Raw genomic sequence first — 18,704 nt, forward strand, 5'->3', positions numbered from 1 at the left:
TAACCACCATGTCATCGCCACCTCGAAAATTGGAGAGGTGCGGCGATCAAGGAAACTACAGATGGAGTTATAACTATAGTGTACTAGATTATAGTTATAAACTCTTGTTCTAGTCCGGTTCTGTTTGCCGATTCCTTTGCCGCGAAGTCGCCACTGTAACGAAACCAGACAATCATCTGCTCTATGAACCGAAACCGAAACTCGGAAGTCGAAGGTTGAGTTGTGTAAACGTATTGTCTCGTACATTGTAATTAAGTACAGAGACATTTCAAGAAAGGCGCCTTTTTGTGTCATTATTCACTTCACTATTACATCCTGGCTTGCTGGAAAACAAACCTGCCGCTCACAAGCGCGGGCTCCTCTAACCGGCATTGACATCAGTTACAAGCGCGACGTCGCGTGCATGCTTATCACCTGTGGCGGTGTTGCGCCGCTTAATCTTTACGATACTCGAAGATTGATTCCTTTGAACCTTAGTGCGCGGCAATGTCTGAAAGTATAGCACTGCACACGGTGATCTATGTGCTTTGTGCGGTACTTCAGTTTGACTTGGTGAGCGGAAAAGGCAAGTGCGCGTTCCCTTTAAGTGTGCTGCTTTGTGTACGTACTGCGAAGCGCTCGCTCAATTGAAGAGAGACAAACCATAATATGTCTACATAGCACTATCAACTTTCTTCATCCAGAGAAGCCAGTTACATTGTTGTTTCGCATGCCGTAATGCTTTGGAGAGTCTTTTGTATAACGTTGCATTTAGTTTTCTCTCCTTTGGATGCCTGCGCGGATACAGTTGATCAAACTTCATTTAGGAATAGTTCGTTTGCTCTGACCTTTCGTTTTTGTTTATAATTTTTGTGTTATGGTTCTGATGGTTATGTATTATTGCTATATTCTCGTTTGCTAAGGCCTAATCGTGAAACTCGCTGGCTCTGGTTAGCATCGCGCGAACTCCTCATGAGCTGCCTCTTCCCATCGCTCCCCGAATTCTGCTGAGATTTCAGAGAGCACTAATTGCATAAAACTGCCATGGCCTCAGTGACAACACTTTTTCTACTACACAGACATGCAAAATTAAATAGTAATCCGAAGGAGCTGCAGTCAATTTCTCTTCTACTCCACTCATTACTCTCGTTACTTTAGGCACGTTAACAACTGCGTGGCATGATATTAGTGGGACCATTCTCTGCAGAGTAGAAAGCAGCGTGCAGCTCTGTGTGTATGTGGGTTAAGTGGAGCGATATGTTGTGATGAAGGAAGAGGGTGCTAAATTATTCACTTGATTGGTTACAGCACCACTGTAAAAAGCGGATTACGGCTAAACTGAATGCATCAGCGTAACGCTAATCACTTTGAGTCGGTTACTCGTGTGTTTCAGCTCGGAGACTGCAGGAATGCTGAAAAGGCTTTGCGAAGATAACTTACTGGGCAGGAAAGATAGGGTATCACATTTGTGGAGTGTTAAGTCAGGCACCCACTTTATGTTGCTTTTAAAAACGGATACAAAGGCAGGCTTAGCTCATTTGGATCCAATTAATCAGCCTCTTGCAAGTCTTGCACACTCTGAAGTTGGATGTAATTGAACGGACCCCTGAAAAAAAAATGGGACCCAAATCTTTGATGTAGACAGGCAGGACTGTGGAAGTGTGCATAAGATGTCTGTTCACATTTCGCACGATGCTCTTTGCAGAACCTGTTGGCAAGAGGTCATCCAGTGAATGGTATCCCAGCACCTACACCACAACACTATGTGGGGGTGTACTAGCAGTTCTCTTCTTTGTTGTTGCTCGGGAAAAGCTCAACCTGTCCAAAATAAAGGTGACTGCAGCATATTGTTTTATATCTGCCAGTTCTTCATTTTTGATCATATGTTACGACTACTAAATTTCAAACCATCTTCTTCATATTACAGACACATGACCCCTTCAAACAAAGGCAAAGAAAACAAAATGGGAGGTCAGTGAAGGTTCTCTATGGGACACAGACAGGAAATGCAAAGGTTTGTCACCTTATGAGCAAACATTTATTATAGTGCTCATACCTAATTTGACTCATTGCTTTATTTGGAGTTCCTTAATCTGGCCGAAGTGCCTCTCTATGCAAGCAAGGTACAGTGGCATTAGGCTTCAGTCGGTTTTAAAACAGAACCAGCAAAACCTATCGAAAACACAAATCTTCATTGTTTGCTTTGCCTTAATTTACACTTGGAGATTCAAAGCACAAGTTTCTTTTTTTCCCATGAAAAAGTGTGCAGACTCTTGAATACAGACTAAAGGGAACAGTGCTTAACTGATATCAAATTAGGTGAAGTCAGCTTCTTAAGTGTTGAATAGCTCTGCACAGTTGGAAGGGAAGTCTAATCACACATTAAGTACCATAATGTCTGCATCAAGGCTGTATGAGCAAGAGCAAGGCAGTTGCATGTCGTAAGCCTGCTCTTTTTTATGCTCTGTTTATACTCTATAGAACTAGCTTCATGTATTTTGCACGGGATCTGTGAGGAAGCCATTGTGTCTAGTGGACGTTGTGTATTGTTGCATAATCGAAAGTGTGTTGCAGTGTCTTCAACACTGAAAGCACTATTGTAATGGCTTAGTGGTGGGTGGTAGTGGACGAACCCTTGCTTTCAGGGGCAACCTCAGCAGTGGTGGCTTCATTGTGATACCGGCAAAATGGAAGAACGCCTGGGTGTCGAGATTTCAGTTCTCGTTAAGGAACGACAGGGTGTCGCAGTTAATCCAGAGCCCTTCACTGTGATGCGCAGAGTAGCCCACGGTGTTTCTTTGGAACATGAAGATCCATCAATTATCAATCACTCTCAAAAGGTCACAACATGTAAATAGCTTTTCATTCAGGGGATCTTTTCATTCAGTGGCACTTTTTTTCGTTTCTTTCAGATTTTGTCTGAGAAACTTGCAGCTGAGCTGGACGCACTGGACTACAATGTCGAAATTGTCAACTTGAAACATGTGGAGCCAGAGGAATGCTTGCTTGGCCAGGTGAGCTGTTCAGTATGTCATGGCAGTAGCTTGAGGAAGTAAAAACTCTGACAGACCAGTGATCGGTTACTAGCAGGAGCTCTCAGCTTGAAGTCCTCCCGCTCTCATTGGACTGTTTTTATTTCTTTCCATACTGATTTTCTCTTATACTGTAATGGCCATTTCGGGAAGCATCCTTGCTTCAAAGCATAATTCTTTTTGTGTTATGAATTCAGCATGTAATTAGTAGAGACCATAAGCTTGCAAAGCAATAATGGCAGCTGATATGGGTGAATCTTCTATAAATAAAATAAGCCTCTCAGTTTTAGCTGTTACAGCGTATTAATTTGATCACTGTATTACCTGTAAGCATGACTGCGGTAACTATACTTTTTCGTTAGGGTTATTTAGAGTGCTGATATTTTGTGCTCAAACATGCAGGTGAAAGCAAAGGGGCTTTGCGTCTTCATTGTGTCAACATATGTAGATGGATCACCCCCTGACGAAGCAACGTGGTTCTATGACTGGCTCAAGGACACATATGCGGATTTCCGAGTGCAAAAGTACTACCTGCAGGGCCTCTGTTATGCCATCTATGGGCTTGGGGATTCAGCCTATGGCGACAGTTACAACAAGGTATTCTTACTGGCTTCAGTTTGGCTTAATTTTATTATTATTATTATTATTATTATTATTATTATTATTATTATTATTATTATTATTATTATTATTATTATTATTATTATTATTATTATTATTATTATTATTATTATTATCTATCAGCTGTACCTAGGCACGCTACATGACACTTTTCTGTTAGTTTGCCGCGTTCAGTTTTACAGGGCTTTCTTTTTTTTTCTCACTGACTTTTTTGTAACATTATGTGCTTGTTTCTTATGTGTCAGTGTGTATGGAGACGCTAGTGCAATGTATAATTCTTAATTGGGTCCTTTGTAACCCTCTAATTATTCATAGAGAAACCACGTGATGCTTCGCATTTCGTCTTGTGATGTTTAACAGAGTCGTCATCATTTCGATGGAGGCAAAATGCAAGACTCCCGTGTGCTATTTGATGTCCGTGCACAGTAATGAACTCCAGGTGGTCAAAATTAATCCGCAGCCCTCTAACATAGCACCTTTTTCTCTCTCCTGTTTCTTTCATTCCCTGCTTCATTTCTTGCCTTGCAACATGGTTGAGGCATTCGCTGTGATTGAAATAGTTGCTAACCTTTCCTTGCCTCATAAACAGTTTATTATTGGCTGTTATGGTTTACATTGTCTGTTTCATTGGAATGAAAGATTAAAGGACATAAAGGCATCCTTTCATTGTTTACTTTGTGTCTAAAATGGAATAACAGTGCAAACTTTTCTTTTTCTCGTTGTGTTTTCCAAATGATTTTGTCTGCCCCAGGTTGCGAAAGATTTGGACTTCTGGTTGTCCAGGCTGCATGCAACACGTGTGGTGCCTCTTTGCCTTAATGACGAAAGCCATGATGAAGGCAAATATGGTGAGACAGCCTGAAGCCTTTTTGCTGTAAAGGGGAAGCCAAATTTAATATATGTATGTGTGCAACTTTTGCCTCGCATTTGATTTGAAACCATGATGTCATAGCAATATGTTTATGTTGATTGGTATACTGGCATCATTTGTCTGCATTTGGCACTCACAACAACAGTTTTAGTGAAGAGGTATTTTTTTTTTTTTAATGAAAGATGAAGATTGCGTTGAAAAACACTGAGAAAGCACTAGCTTCCGTAACTTTCACTAACTGCTACGGGGTTTCTTATGTTCAGTTTCATAAACACCTTGTGCGATTTTCTGTTTTGACTCCTCTAATTCTTTATTATTATTTTTTTTTATTTAGGAACTGGCAAGTTTTCAGCTTGGAAAGAAGACGTTGTGGCCTACCTGACGGGACGCCCATCTGTGGCGATTCTGCATGCTAAACCTTCTGCTCCTGTGAGCAACCTTTATTGCTTTTCTAAAAGCTTTGCATGCACTTCGGACTTAAAACTTAAAGAATCAACACAACTACAGGGCCGTTGTAGCCAGATGTCATAGGTGAAAATATGGTGAAATGGCTGTGTTAGGCTACAACAGTATTTAGCTTTAGGATATTTTGTTGTGATGTGCAGCTTTTATTTGACGCTTCCGTTTTGTGGCTTGTGTTTTGATATTAAAAGTTGGTGAATTTGCGGGGTTGTTGCAGGAGGAGCCCATGGCCTATGAAAGCTCAAGTGATGAAGGCGAACCAGAAGTGGTTGACCTTGAAGACCTTGGCAATGTTAGCAATGCTGCTAAATTAAAGGTTGGTGCTGTTGATTATCTGGTGGAAAATAGCTGATTGTTCGCTGTTTTGTGGATTGTGAAGTGCATTCATACCTTAAACAAACTAATTGTATGAACGATACAGAAAGTATACTGTTCCCGTTAGAACTATTTGCAAATGACTGCGTGCCCTGGCCCGTACCACATGGTATAACGGGCTTAAACCAACTAAAACAAATGATGAGGGATTCCTCTGAACGGAAATTTGTCTAAAAAAAAAAAAAACAGCGCTGAGCACCACCGTGGGAACGGTTGGCCACTCAGTGGATTATTAGCTATTGAAGTCGTTGTTTAGTATGGGAAAATAAGTTCACTGTTTGATGTAGCAGTCCTTCAAAGCGACCTTTCTTAAGTAGCAAACTGGCGTCAACGCAGGAATATGTGCCTATATTAATTGTAATCATGCCTACTTTTCAAACAAGGTGCGCGGGCTTGAGACGATACGCAGTCCTAAGCACAATAATTGCAGGTATGCTCGAATGCAACTACATTGCAATTTATTTCAAAGAAATGCTTGAATGGAACATGCACTTACAGCACGCAGCATCCAGGCGAATAAAATGTATTCTATTTGTAGAAACTTCAATAGATGCATCAAAAGATGTCAGATCCTTTAAATTATCTTTTTTAGAGAGGTTGAAGAAGATTGCTTGTTCATTCCCATATGTGTTACGTCATGTGCTTGTCATCTATATACTTCTTGCATTGCACGAGCACTGACATTGTCTGTTGTATTCACCAGAAGATGTGCTCGCAGTATCAGTTTAACTTAAGCATCTTGCATCCTATGTTCGTTAGTTTTACAGGAGTACCTAATAAACTTAGTAAAACACCTCCCTGGCATCACTGTGCAAGTGAAGCTGTCATCCTCGTTGATACGTTTATTTCTTAATTGCGAAAAAAACGTATTATCCGGGAACACGTATGATCCAAACCACGTGATTTTGAGAAATGTATGTTGAATGAGGTAAAAGCCATTTATTGACTATTTCACTTTAAGAGAAGGTCGGTTGGCCATTTTTTGGTACAATGGTACAAGAGCTGAACAGATCCTATTCCAGAGCTCGCTGAATTCAGTGCGCGTTCGCGCTTTCTTTAGCGCGGAAGGAAACACGTAGCGCATCCGGTCCATCGACGGCAGTGATGGAAGTAACCAAAATCTTTTCGTTGTCATTTTCGGATGCTTCGCCCCTTTGCTCCGAAGTACTGTAGAAAAGCCACCGTGGTGTCTGATTGTCGCAGTGTTTCTGCTTTTTAAGCTGAGTTTCCCAGACCCGGCCCGCTAGTATGTAAGCGCATCATCGCTGTAGTTAGTAGAAGCTTCGCCTCCTTTCCCTTAACACCTCAGCGTTTCCCTTCTTCATATCGTGTCCCCGCAGAAACGGCCGTAGCGAATGCTAGCGCGCCGTTTTTATTTTTATTTTCTGTTCTTAGTGGCGGTGGTGGTGCTTCGCCTCGTAGCGTCGAAGCACCGCAGAGAAGCCCACACGGCGGGTGACTGCTGCAAAAAACGTCGCGTGCCCTCTCGTTCGGCCCACTTGTATGGTTGCACATGTGCGGTTTGTCAATAAACGTATTATACGACCACAGTATGACGAAATTTTAAACGTAGTAGCCGGAAAATTTCTTTTCCGGGAACGTATTAACCGGGAAAAATACAGTGTAACTTTGTGGGACATTTTTAATGTCCGCGATTTTGAGCATACGAACCGGGAGATCGTATGAACCGGGAACGTATCGACGAGGTTTCACTGTAATTGAGCACGGGCTACTTGCGCAGTTGTTGAAGGGAAGATGCCACGTTAGCTAACTCTTATTTTATTTCTTCTCCCTTTTTTTCCACACAGTAAAAAACATAACTTTTTTCACGCTTGCTTTCTGTGGTGCTGCATCAGATTACGGCCTCGGCTTTATCTGAGAAGGACAGCAAGCAGCTTTTTTCAGCCAGCGAGCATGCACTTGTGCGATAATGAGCTTCGTATTTGACTGGAAATGGTCGCCTCTGCAACTTTCTGGGGCAGCTGGAGTCCAAGGTAGCCCGAGGCAGAGAGGAGGGTGAACGGCGGGACATGCTGACACCGCTACTGCGGAAGTCTCTGGGCAAGCAGGGCTACCGTCTGATCGGCTCCCACTCGGGGGTGAAGTTGTGCCGCTGGACCAAGGCTATGCTGCGGGGTCGTGGTGGCTGCTACAAGCACAGCTTTTATGGCATCGACTCGCACCGCTGCATGGAGGCCACCCCAAGCCTTGCCTGTGCCAACAAGTGCGTCTTTTGCTGGAGGTAAACATGTGTTTTCGGCAGGGGTGCTTGCTTGCTTGCTTCTCGTTACCAACCACTTTTGCTTCTGAGTCTGTAGTGGCCGCTACTAGATGGTGGCTGGCAGAGAGCTAGAATCGTGCACTGACCCCAGACGTGTGTTCACTTTGCTCCACTGCCTACCCTTTCTGTCTTTACAGAGAGCCTGTGGAAATTCACATTTCTTAAGGAGAAGTCTGTAAAATTTTCTCTTGACTAAACTGCCTGCTCGTTTTTGCCAAGCTACTGATATATTGCTAGAGATTTTGTTTAATGTCATGTTTGGTGATGCTACTTTTAAGTCAAGTTGAAGTGCCTTGTAATCGGCGAGTGTGCTTCATCGGGAAAGTGTACTGTTTTATGCGAGAGAGAACGGCAGTGCCAGATGATTGTTTGAACCGGTATACGTTACTGTGTGAAATTTTACATTGTTTTAGTATGAGTTGACATCTCACTGTTCGCCAAACCATATTTTTGTTTGTTGTGGGCTCAGCAACATGTACCACAGTGTTGCAAAAAGCTCACTATAAAATACCAGCCCATGTAAAGTTTCAGCACGAGTAAGCTGGAACTTCAGGTTGGAGAACCATTTATACTCGCCTCTGTTAGCGGCACCACTGGAAGTATATTTTTAGTGGTCGCAAAGAAGCCATCCAGAATCAGTTGACTTTTCGCATTTGGCAGTTTTGCATGATTCCACTTGCCCCATGAGTGAAATTGATCATGAGCCTTTTCGCTCCCCGAGTTCTGTGCATTTTTTCGCTTTAAAGCCATCATTTCTCTATTTTGCGAAGCGTTTCTGTAATCCATGAATAAAAAGTTTTCTAGCTGTGAAGAAGGTCTTTTTTGGGTAAAATCTGTCCGGAGGAATGAGCAGTTTAGGTGTAGCTAGCATTCGTAAAAGGTGAAAGGTTCATTTTTCTTAGTGCTGTGAATGAGCCAATGCTCAAAGTTGTCATTTTGCAAATGCATTTCAGGCATCACACAAATCCTGTGGGAACCGAGTGGAAATGGAACATGGACCCGCCAGAAATGATTGTGGAGAACGCGCTCAAGCACCACTACAAAATGATAGACGAGTTCAAAGGTAATAAAATGGAATTCGTAGTGTGACAGTATCTCAAAAATTATACAATCATTCAATACCCGTAGCGTTAGCTTTGATGTATAAGTCTGAGGGAAAAAATTTTCCTAATTTTGAACAAGAATTGCTATGAGGGTGCAGTTCTGCTCCAACATTCCAGTGTGATCTCAGTAAGGCATGACGGAACAGCTAAAACTCATCGTTACCAAGCAGTTTTCACTCCAGAGCAGGTGGCCATTGGCCACTTTTTCAACAATTAAATTTACTGTAATACAAACATCCTGTGGCAGTTTTGTGGGAGCCATTTGATAATTTGGCATGTGGTTAATTCTGACATTTTTTTTCCAGTTTGTTTCAGTCTGAATTAACAAGGTTTTGTTGCATTGTGAAGGCCACACATTATCAATGACTAAACCATGCAACCGATTGGAACCTGCTTGTTGAATAAACAAATCAGAGGTTCCACCCCATGTTTTGTGTTGTGCTAATGTTTATAATCAGCTGTATAGAGAAAAGGTTCCCAAGTGCAGTTCATATGCATAGATATCCATAAAGCTAATCACAATTACTCTTGAATCATATTTAGGTGGAATTCTGATAAATCAAACAAAAATCTGATCCCTCAAAGTTTGAATTAACGAGAGTCTGCTGTGTATTGAAGAGAGTCACCTTAGATTTTGAGTTTCAGTTATAGATAGTCAAGTGTACGTGTATTGATCGGCTTGGCACATTATTTCGTCACAATAGTGGAAGCAAGTTATTTTGAAAGAAATGAACATTCATATCTTTTTTCATTCACTTACAAAGTCCAAAGTGCATCTTTTTCAACTGCTATTTGTTGTTGGTATGGACAGTGCCGTGACTCAAAGGAGCACTGAGAACAACTCTACCAAAGCTGATTGTTTGGCTGTAATTTGCGGCTATGTTGGTGTTTGCTTGCTAGCAAGAAGACACATTTATTGCTGGAAAAATTTTTAAATTGGAGTTTTTTTTTTTTTTTTGTAGCGATAGCTACATTACGGTAGTATTTCGAGCCTTCGGCGTGGCTGCGCCGCCACGCTGTCACGTGGTTGGTCATGTGATTCGGAGCAGCTGCCGGCAGCGCGGCGCCGTGGCTGTTCACATGGTTCGTCACATGGTTGGTCATGTGGCCAAGTTCCACTCGGCCAGCTGTAGCTATTGCGTCACTCCAGGTTTAACCAAAGCTATACCACCGCCAATTTTCCCCCAGCTCTCAATTCAAATTCATTATATCAAGGCCGAAAAGGGCTTCTCATTCACTGTTTGGAAGTGAATCAATGATCTGCATATGAAAATCGGAAAGTTTGTTTGGTGAAAACCACCAGTGGGAACACCTGTATGTCATTTCTTGCCCCTTTCCTGGCTTATAAAATCTCCATTTCCACTGAAAGTAGCTTCTTTGTTGTTAGAAGTGGGTAATCTGTCTATACAGGCCAACTTCAGTTTGTTTGTCCTTGGTGCCCTCGTAATCATTGCCCTGTTGCAGGGGTGCCCGGAGTGCTGCGCGAGCGGCTTGACGAGGGCCGGCAGGTGCGCCACTGCGCCCTGTCCCTGGTGGGGGAGCCCATCATGTACCCGGAGATTGGGCAGCTGGTGGGGCTGCTCCACAAGCAGGGTATCTCAACCTTCCTGGTGACCAACGCCCAGTTCCCCGAGGCCGTGCGCACACTGGGGCCCGTCACGCAGCTGTACGTGTCGGTGGACGCCAGCAGTCGCGAAGCACTCAAGCGCATCGACCGACCCCTCTTCCCCGACTTCTGGCAGCGCTTCCAGGACAGCCTCACCGCCCTGGCCGACAAGGTCTGCTTTGTCTCTTGGGCCATGGCTGTGCATCGTGATGAATATTTTTGACGACATTCCTTTTTTTTTTTTTTCTCGTGCAGATAAAAATCATGCTACTGTTCTGTCATGCCTTCAGGGTCTAAGCACTGTGCCATCACTGGAAATATTTCCTGTGCTAGTTAGCCTCAGAGGGCCCTTGACCAGGTGTCAACATTATAAATAAGCAAGTGTAGTATAGTAGAACCTCGTTGAAACGTTCTTGAAAAAAAAATGCAGGAAAAAAAAAATCTCCATCCGGTCTGTCGACAGCAAAGGTGAAAATATCCAGAATCCCTTCTTTTTATTTGAATGCTTTGCCCCCCCTTTGCACCAATGCACTGCGGAGAAGTCACCGCAGCAGCTGACTATTGCAGCATCTGAGCTCTTCCCGCTGCGTTCTCTAGACTTCACCCGCTCGTATGTTTGCAGACTGCTGTAGTTTTCAAAAGCTTCGCCCCCTTGCCTTAGACCACTGCTTGGGAGCCATTGTTTTTTTTTCTATTCATGTCGCAGCCTCGTTGAAACGGTCGACACGAATATTATGGCACATTTTTTCTTTTGCTGCACCACTTTGCACCTTGGCATTGCGGAGCAACAACCGCAGTGGGTGAATGCCGCTGCATTCCAGCTGTGTCATGTCCCCCGGTTTGGTCCCCTCAAATATCTGCACATGTGTGCTTGGTCTCTAGACATATTATATGACCAGAATCTGTCCAGATTTTGACTGTTGTAGCTGGGAAATTGGGTCATCTGGGAATACATTAAACAAAAGGTACCTAATTTTTGCTTGCATGTTTTCTTCTTTCAAGTGATGCGTTTAGCATACATGAATCACCTCATGGCACACCCCTAAAACTGCTTCGTAATTTATATTTGAATTCCTTCTTGATGCTGTTTCGGTTTCAGCAACCAAACAATGACCGTGACATATGAGGAGTGTTTAGGTCACGTGAGGCATTTAAAAAACTGCATTATAATTGCTGTTACTACAACACTTAAGTCAACATGCTCCAAGAGCTGGTATAACAAAAAACACTGTTTCAGCAGTTATTGTGCATCACAGCCATTTTTCATTTGATGAAACCAAAAAAAAATTAGGAGGACACTTTGGAAATTCTAAAGTGTGTTCAGCGAAAGCCTGTGGCCATTCGACATTTGGTTTTGGAGGAATCCACCTTCCTGCGCTTGTCCGAACCACTTGGTGTGGAATCACTGGGCCGCTTGAGAGCTATCCGACTCACTCACGCGCGTACTCGCTCTGCCTGCCGGTGCAGGGGATGTCACTGTAGCTATGCACAGCTGCGCATGCTCTTGGGCGGCGCCACCTGTCGCCGAGGGGCGAGGAGTGTGTGTGTGTGTGGGGGGTCACAGCTGGCACTGTTTTAGGCTTTGGGTGTAATGGACGGATGGTCACTACGAGTATGAGCCATTAAAGGCTTTCACCTTAAAACAGCATGAGAGAAGAAATTCAATAATATATTATTTAGCTATTGTAAGTGATTACCACAGAGTGGTCCCTCTTTACTAATGTCTTAGGCATCGTTAGCGAGAAGATGACACGCAACTAAAACCGGGAGAACTGTATGGGACATTTTCACTACCCATGATTTCGACCATGTGAACTTCTACACTGTATAAACCAGGAATGTATCAACGAGGTTTTACTGTACGTAGATCAAGTGGATACAATGGTCATTGGAAAATAATATAAAATTTGAATCAAAAATAAAATACAACACAAGAGAAGATCTTCAGTTTATCATTTTGTCCTCTCTCGAATGCTAAACCGCTGAGATCAAGGCTGACTGGACGTAGTTACTCTGATTCATCCTTCCCCACTCAAGTACCAGAACAGAACTACTAGGCTCTTTTATTTTTGTCAAATAAGCATTGGCCCTGTTGAGCACAGCTAATTTTGTTTGTTACTTGTTTTGCTCTATCTGTCTTATTTTTGTTACAGGTTTATTTCCTTTCCATTTGTTTATGCTTTCCTGTCCGCTTGTTGTCATTTTGCGTAATGCTGCATTAATTTCAGAAGTGATCTTGCAGTGTGCTCTACATGAAAAATAAGTTCTGTGTAAGCAGACAAAAGAAAGCATAGGTGATGAAAAATTAAGCATGCTTCTTGTCTGCGTTTGCAATTTGAATATGGACCCTCACCCAACTCGGCAATTTCTACCGGGGTAGGTCTGCCATGGGTTAATCAAGTTCTCTGTTTTTCATCACTTACTTGAGCATTGCTTTGGCCTTTTTTTTTTTTAATATTATCTCTTCCTTTCTGTGGGATTGTCAGCTGATGCCTTTTCGTGATTTTGGAGCTTCTTTTTGCTGTTTTGTATCATGCAAGTGTTATTTACTATGCTGACAAATCAGGACACTGAGGCGAAATCTCAGATTTTTTTTTTCCTCTCTGCAAATGGCTGGCATTTCTGTTAATTTTTTCTCTTAGGGCCAGAGGACGGTCTACAGGCTGACCCTGGTCAAAGAATGGAACATGGATGAAATGCAGGGCTACGCCAACCTTGTGGCGCTGGGAAAACCAGACTTCATCGAGGTCAAGGTAAATTTTTACTTTTTTAGTTCTTATCAACATCCCATGTAGCCTATTATACTGCCCTCCCCCATTTCCTTAATCGAAAAGTCGGCACCCTTAGTGTGAACTGAGTGCAAAAAACTGGTACTTCTTAGTACACTGCTCTAGGTTGAATAGCTGGTATGTTGTGCTTGGATGTTAAGTTTGGTTTCCTAATACATACTCTTTAGCTCTACACCACAGTCTACGGATGTTTTGTGCTCAAGAAAGAAATGCTACAAATTTGACTGCTTTCTCGTGTAAGGTGTTCTACAGAATAGTATACTTCTGGTTTGTGGTGTGAATGGTGTGCAGGGTGTGACCTACTGTGGAGAGTCCAAGGGCAGCAACCTGACCATGCAAAATGTGCCCTGGCACGAAGAAGTACTGTCTTTTGTCAGTCAGCTGGTGGCACTGCTACCAGATTACAGCATTGCCTCGGAGCACGAACACTCCAATTGCGTGCTCATCGCACACCACAAGGTAGGTAGTGGCTGGATAGGTGCACGTGCCGCCCTGTGTTGAGAGGTATGACAGCATTGCATTGAAGTTAGTTTGGCAGCGACATTTTGATGGCAACCCTCAAAAGCATTTCTTCTGAGTTTGCATGGTTAGATCACTTCAGTTTCACTGTCACTGCTTCTCGAGCTGAGCTCATTGACACTTTCGTAAGTGCAAATACATTCAATCCTGGATATATCAAACTCGGAAAGAGTTGCGGAATAGTTCGATACATCAATAACCTAATATATAAACCATGGCAATACATAACCTTATTTGTAACACAGAAACAAGAATACATTGTACCCACACTAGCAACTTGTTTCTTGCACCAACGTGCCACTTCCTGGCATACTGGCAGTAAGCCACTCTCTAGGCATCGCTGGGCCTAGCTTGCTTTGCATCAAACTCACAGCGGATGGTTGTTTGGAATTACCATATTTACTTGCGTAATGAACCCATTTTCTTTTTTCCAGAGAAGTTGATATCATTTAGGGGGAGGGTTCATTGTGCAGGAAAAAGAAGAAAGTGTATAACAGATTTTTTTGTAAGATTCCAGATGTCATATCGTACATCCATCTGTCACAGCAAAAGTGCACGGTTGTCAAGTTGCGTCCCCATGTCACTGGCGTTCGTGTGTGGCCGATGTTTAGCATCGTTCGCTTTGAAAGGTGTTTGCTGCATCGCTATCTGATGGTTTTGCAATAAACAGCGGCGGCGGTGGCCAATCACGGCGAGATGAAGTGAACATGCTAAACATCGACCCTGATGGTCAGGCTTGTGTTTTTTACAGGACGTTTATAAAAAAAATGTAAATTCTCATTGATAAATGTGCGAGATGGACTTATTATGTGAGTGGGCTCATTACTCGAGTAAATATGATAGTCATCACCTGTTATAAGAGGTCTAATCCTGTTACTTGTATGTTATAAATAGAACAGCCCCATTACGGTACAGTTGATTCCTGCAACACCTTTGGCAGCGAAGCGATCAAAGCACACAAGACTAGGGCAACTGCTAGCCTTCTGTCAGCTATGTTGTACTGAATGTTAACTTTTCCACATGACAGCTGTGCCACATGGAAAATGATTAATACAAGGCCAAAGGCTACCCTCAAACAACCCTACATTCATCTCATGACACGTTTTTTTTTTATTGTGCTAGCAGTCACTGGCTGATGTGCAAGGCCCCGCAGCCAACCTGACTTCGCGTGCGAAAAGTGATCCTGGAAACGCTGTCAGGAGAAACACCACTTGCAGGGGCGCAGCGCGCGCCATTTGATGTCTCGAATGTTCCACTGAATGGGAGTTCAAAAGACGCGAACAACAGTGCTATAATTGCATCGGATTTTCAAGGGGATGTTCTGATTGCTCAGTGTAAACAATAATTCTGTATAGCCACACTAAATAGATTTGGGATTGACTGCGATCTTGTGCTGCCAGTTGTTTGAAGTTTCAGTGATTTTGCAGTTAAAAAATCTTGCAAAGCATCACACACCGGTAATTGCGGGGGGCACTGACATTGCCCCGTAACTAAGTGCTAAGCTAAGCGCTTGAGAAGCAATTGTTTGTTTGCCGAACTTTTTTTTTTCTCACTCAGCATTTGAGTTGCCAATATGGTGAGGCCTGCCTGTACACGACTGAAGCTCGGAGTCAATTGTATACATAGTATCGCTAGCTTGAAGGACCATGAAGCAGTAACTTCCGACATTACACATGAAACAGCCTCAATCACGCGTCATCGTACTGAGTCGCGTTTTTGCATTTTTTACCACACATCATTACACAAAAATAAAAGAAGGAAGGGCTAGTTTCAGCATTTTATTATCCGCGATGCAACACAAGCCATTCTGAGACAACAGGACTGGAAGAACGGCCAGAGGTGAAAAAAAGCACAAGATTGAGCTAAGCTGGCAAAAGTTTCTTGGGTCTCCCTTTAATTGAAGTCGCTCTCTTTCCACATTTCACTACTTTCGCTGTGTTTTAGGCATGTGCATAAGCAAAGAAGCTGTCAGAATGTATTTATGGTGCAGGGTGTATGTCCCTCCACACTAGTGTGCTGATAATCGATAAAGGTTGTGTTTCAGAAAAAAATTTCTGCACATGAGCGATTCACAAAGACTACTTGGTTCAGCACCAGATTTAATTTTCCTTATTTTTCTGAAAATTTCAGGAAGAGGGTTAAATAATGCAGTTATCAGTGAAACTGAACTTACCTTTATGGATAATTCTTCTTTCTCTAGTTCCGCATAAACGGACAGTGGCACACGTGGATCGACTACGAACGCTTCCACGAGCTGGTGCAGAGGTTCTACAAGACAGGCGAATCGTTCAGCTCACTCGATTACGCAGCACCTCTTCCACCTTGGGCTGTGTTTGGGGCGAGAGAGCGTGGCTTTGATCCCAATGACACTAGGATGCTCCGCAAGTCCAAGAAGGACATCAGTGGCTGCTAGCCCAGCACCCAAGTCTTAGTTGTGGGTGACGGTTGTGTCATCACAGGCCTGCCTGGTTATTCAAGCAGCTCTGCCACGAGAATGCCGCCAAGTGAGGAAGAAAGACTCGAGCGTGGAAATGTTCTGCACAGTTTTTGTGTGAGATTGTGCGGCAACCCAGGTATTATGGCCACAGACAGCTGTTCACACTGTGCCACTTGAATGAGGGTAGTCACGTGTCTGACACAGGCAGTTGCCCTGAAATGGTGTCTCACTAGTGCGCCGAGGAGGAGATTTGTGGGTTTCATTTCTGACGTTGGCGGCCGGAACGCAGCCCGGCTGCAGTTCTTTAGGTGAGTCGTCCAAACCCAGCACTACCTATATCTCTTTGTCCTCCGAGCGGTAATACCGTGTGTTGAGGTGTGATTGAGGAAAACAGTTTTAGCTGTTAAGCACTTCCTTTCTCGCTATTATTTAAGGCATATGTTATCTTCTCATCACTTAAGGCATTCATGGGTAACTGCTGGACTTTCGTGAATTATGTAAGGCAGCAAAAAACTGCAGGTCCTCTTCCTTTTTTCCCAGCGCCTGTTGCTGGGCTTACCTTGAAGTTTAATTTCGATGTAGATTTGATCATAAGGCTATGTGCGATAGCCGTGATAGTTTATTAGGCCTTTAGTAAGCTGCATACTATCTCTGCTGTTGCTCCTGTGATCTTCACTTGGGCAGTGAATGGTGTAATTTGTGCGACCATTACCTCCATCATTCATCTTTTGTTATGAGGCCCCTTGTGTGTCTTGCACATCCTGCTTTCAGCATTGACAGTAAAAATAGTATTTAGTAGTCATTGATTTCTGTGGCATTGTATGCATGCAAGGCACAGTACAGTGCCCAGGGACTGACGGTACAGTTGGATGCATGATTTTTATGGTAACAAATAGAGTAGTTAAAGGCACAGACAGAGGAAGTGCTAAGTGTTGTCACATCCTTCCTCTGTTCGGGTCTTTTGTTGCACTAGTAATTACCACAAAGAGCGTTTAGCGGGCATTTTGAGGATCTGAGTTGTGGTCCTTTATATGGAACTTTTTTCTTACTTATTGTGGTGCTTATTGAGTGAGCCACTGGGCTTGTTTTGAACTGTCTTCTGTGCACTCTAATAACATTGTGGGCATTTTAAACAGTAAACTAGACAACACTCTGTATGAGGTGGTAGAATGCATGCGAGCACAGCTAGACATTGCGATGTCTTTGGTGGACAATGTGGAATGAGGTTGTTCTCTTTCTATGTCGGGCCAATACTTGCAAGCTTCAAGTGCAGACTCAGTACAATTGCTCACTTAGCGAGTCCTTTCGCATCAGGGCATTTTTATCTGTTTCCTGCCACACAGACAACCGTCGACGTATATGATTTGCATGTGTATGCGTGTGTGTGTGTGGTACCTTTCTCGTGTGTGTGTTTTATGTGGAGTGCACTTGTGTGTGTTGTTTCACCAAAGAACCCTTATTGGTTGACAATGGAGAATTTAACCTGAATGTAAGCTATGCTCATCCATAAAGTCAAGGACATCAGTTCACATTTCATATTTTCATTAAGTTAAGTGCTGAGTACACGCACAACTGTATTTTTCTGTCATATGGCTAGCATCCTAGGCTGTTATAACAGCTAAATTTCAAATGCAGAGAGTGAAACAGTCCGCAGAGAGCAAATGTAAGGCTCCTGTATGTGTGGTGCAGTTCTCCTAATGTCTGTTCTTGTACAATGATATAGTTTACAGAGGTTAACGAAAAAATAGGACAACTGTTTTTATCATAGCTCTTGCGGCTTTGTCTGCAATATTTAATTAATTGTGCAGTGAATCACGAAGCAGAATGAAATTTCATCTTATGCGGATTTCTCTCAAGGTGACATGTAAAGTTGTGCTAATTAATGATGAAGGTGTTGTGTCATTTTAGTTTGCAGGCACTGCATTTTTTATCTTGGTTTGCCGTAGTTTCTGAATAGACCTCTCCCGGCCTACATCACCGGTGCATGTGTGGGTGGCCTAGTGGACAAAGCATTCCCTGTCTAAGCTTATTTTAGGATTGTTTCGTATCTTCCCTCCTTTCTTCTCAGTGGAGCAACAACCTTGTTTTTTCTTTAAACTTTTCCCATATACTGCTCCTCATTGATTTTTCATTTGGCATCAAGCCTGCTATAGCTTGCCAGTGCAGTCCTCTTGTTGAATTTTTTTTTTTTTTCAGTTCTCTTTGTAAATTGAAAGGTTAATTCTGTGGGTTCTCTGGTCAAAACATTTGGCTGCTGGCAACTTGATGCACCAGATGCAAAGACAGCTGTGAACAGCAATGGAGAAACACGTGAGGACATGTGAGGAGACTAGAATAGACATTTTTTCCCACCATGCTACGCCCTTTGATGTGTCAGCTTATTTGCACGCACGGAGAGGTCTCTATAGTTGAATTGGATGAGATGCAATAAAGTTCAAATTCATATTTCATCTCCCCTGTAACTATTGTTGCAATGAAACCAAAAAGCGATAACTGCTTAAAACTAGTTTGCAGTGTTGTTGGTTTTTGAACTGCAATAAATTGAGCATTGCTTTGACTTCTGAGCCTTGCAATTTTTGCAACTGTTTATTTTGCGATCTCCTAATTGTCATACAAAGAGATGCTTTCT

The 18,704-nt window shown here is 42.9% G+C and overlaps 1 protein-coding gene across 1 annotated transcript; it reads left to right on the top strand.

Moving 5' to 3' along the window:
- Positions 1-374: 374 nt before the first annotated feature.
- LOC144120971 (S-adenosyl-L-methionine-dependent tRNA 4-demethylwyosine synthase TYW1-like) lies at positions 375-18,632 on the top strand. The gene is made up of 14 exons (XM_077653809.1): positions 375-565; positions 1,685-1,812; positions 1,907-1,993; positions 2,892-2,993; positions 3,414-3,608; positions 4,384-4,480; positions 4,838-4,932; positions 5,183-5,281; positions 7,323-7,582; positions 8,575-8,684; positions 10,189-10,502; positions 12,973-13,083; positions 13,411-13,578; positions 15,839-18,632. Exons 1-14 carry the CDS (start codon positions 487-489, stop codon positions 16,049-16,051), a joined length of 2,058 nt encoding a protein of 685 aa, XP_077509935.1. The 5' UTR covers positions 375-486; the 3' UTR covers positions 16,052-18,632.
- Positions 18,633-18,704: the final 72 nt, after the last annotated feature.

The sequence above is a fragment of the Amblyomma americanum genome, chromosome 2 (assembly GCF_052857255.1).
Source record: "Amblyomma americanum isolate KBUSLIRL-KWMA chromosome 2, ASM5285725v1, whole genome shotgun sequence".
Classification (NCBI taxonomy): Eukaryota; Metazoa; Arthropoda; class Arachnida; order Ixodida; family Ixodidae; genus Amblyomma; species Amblyomma americanum.

Bases quoted from the DNA above. Each gene is read 5' to 3' on its own strand.
- LOC144120971 (XM_077653809.1), top strand. From the start codon at position 487: ATGTCTGAAAGTATAGCACTGCACACGGTGATCTATGTGCTTTGTGCG. The intron at 1,813-1,906 runs GTGACTGCAGCA...TTCATATTACAG, and splicing joins TCAACCTGTCCAAAATAAAG to ACACATGACCCCTTCAAACA. The intron at 13,084-13,410 runs GTAAATTTTTAC...AATGGTGTGCAG, and splicing joins CAGACTTCATCGAGGTCAAG to GGTGTGACCTACTGTGGAGA.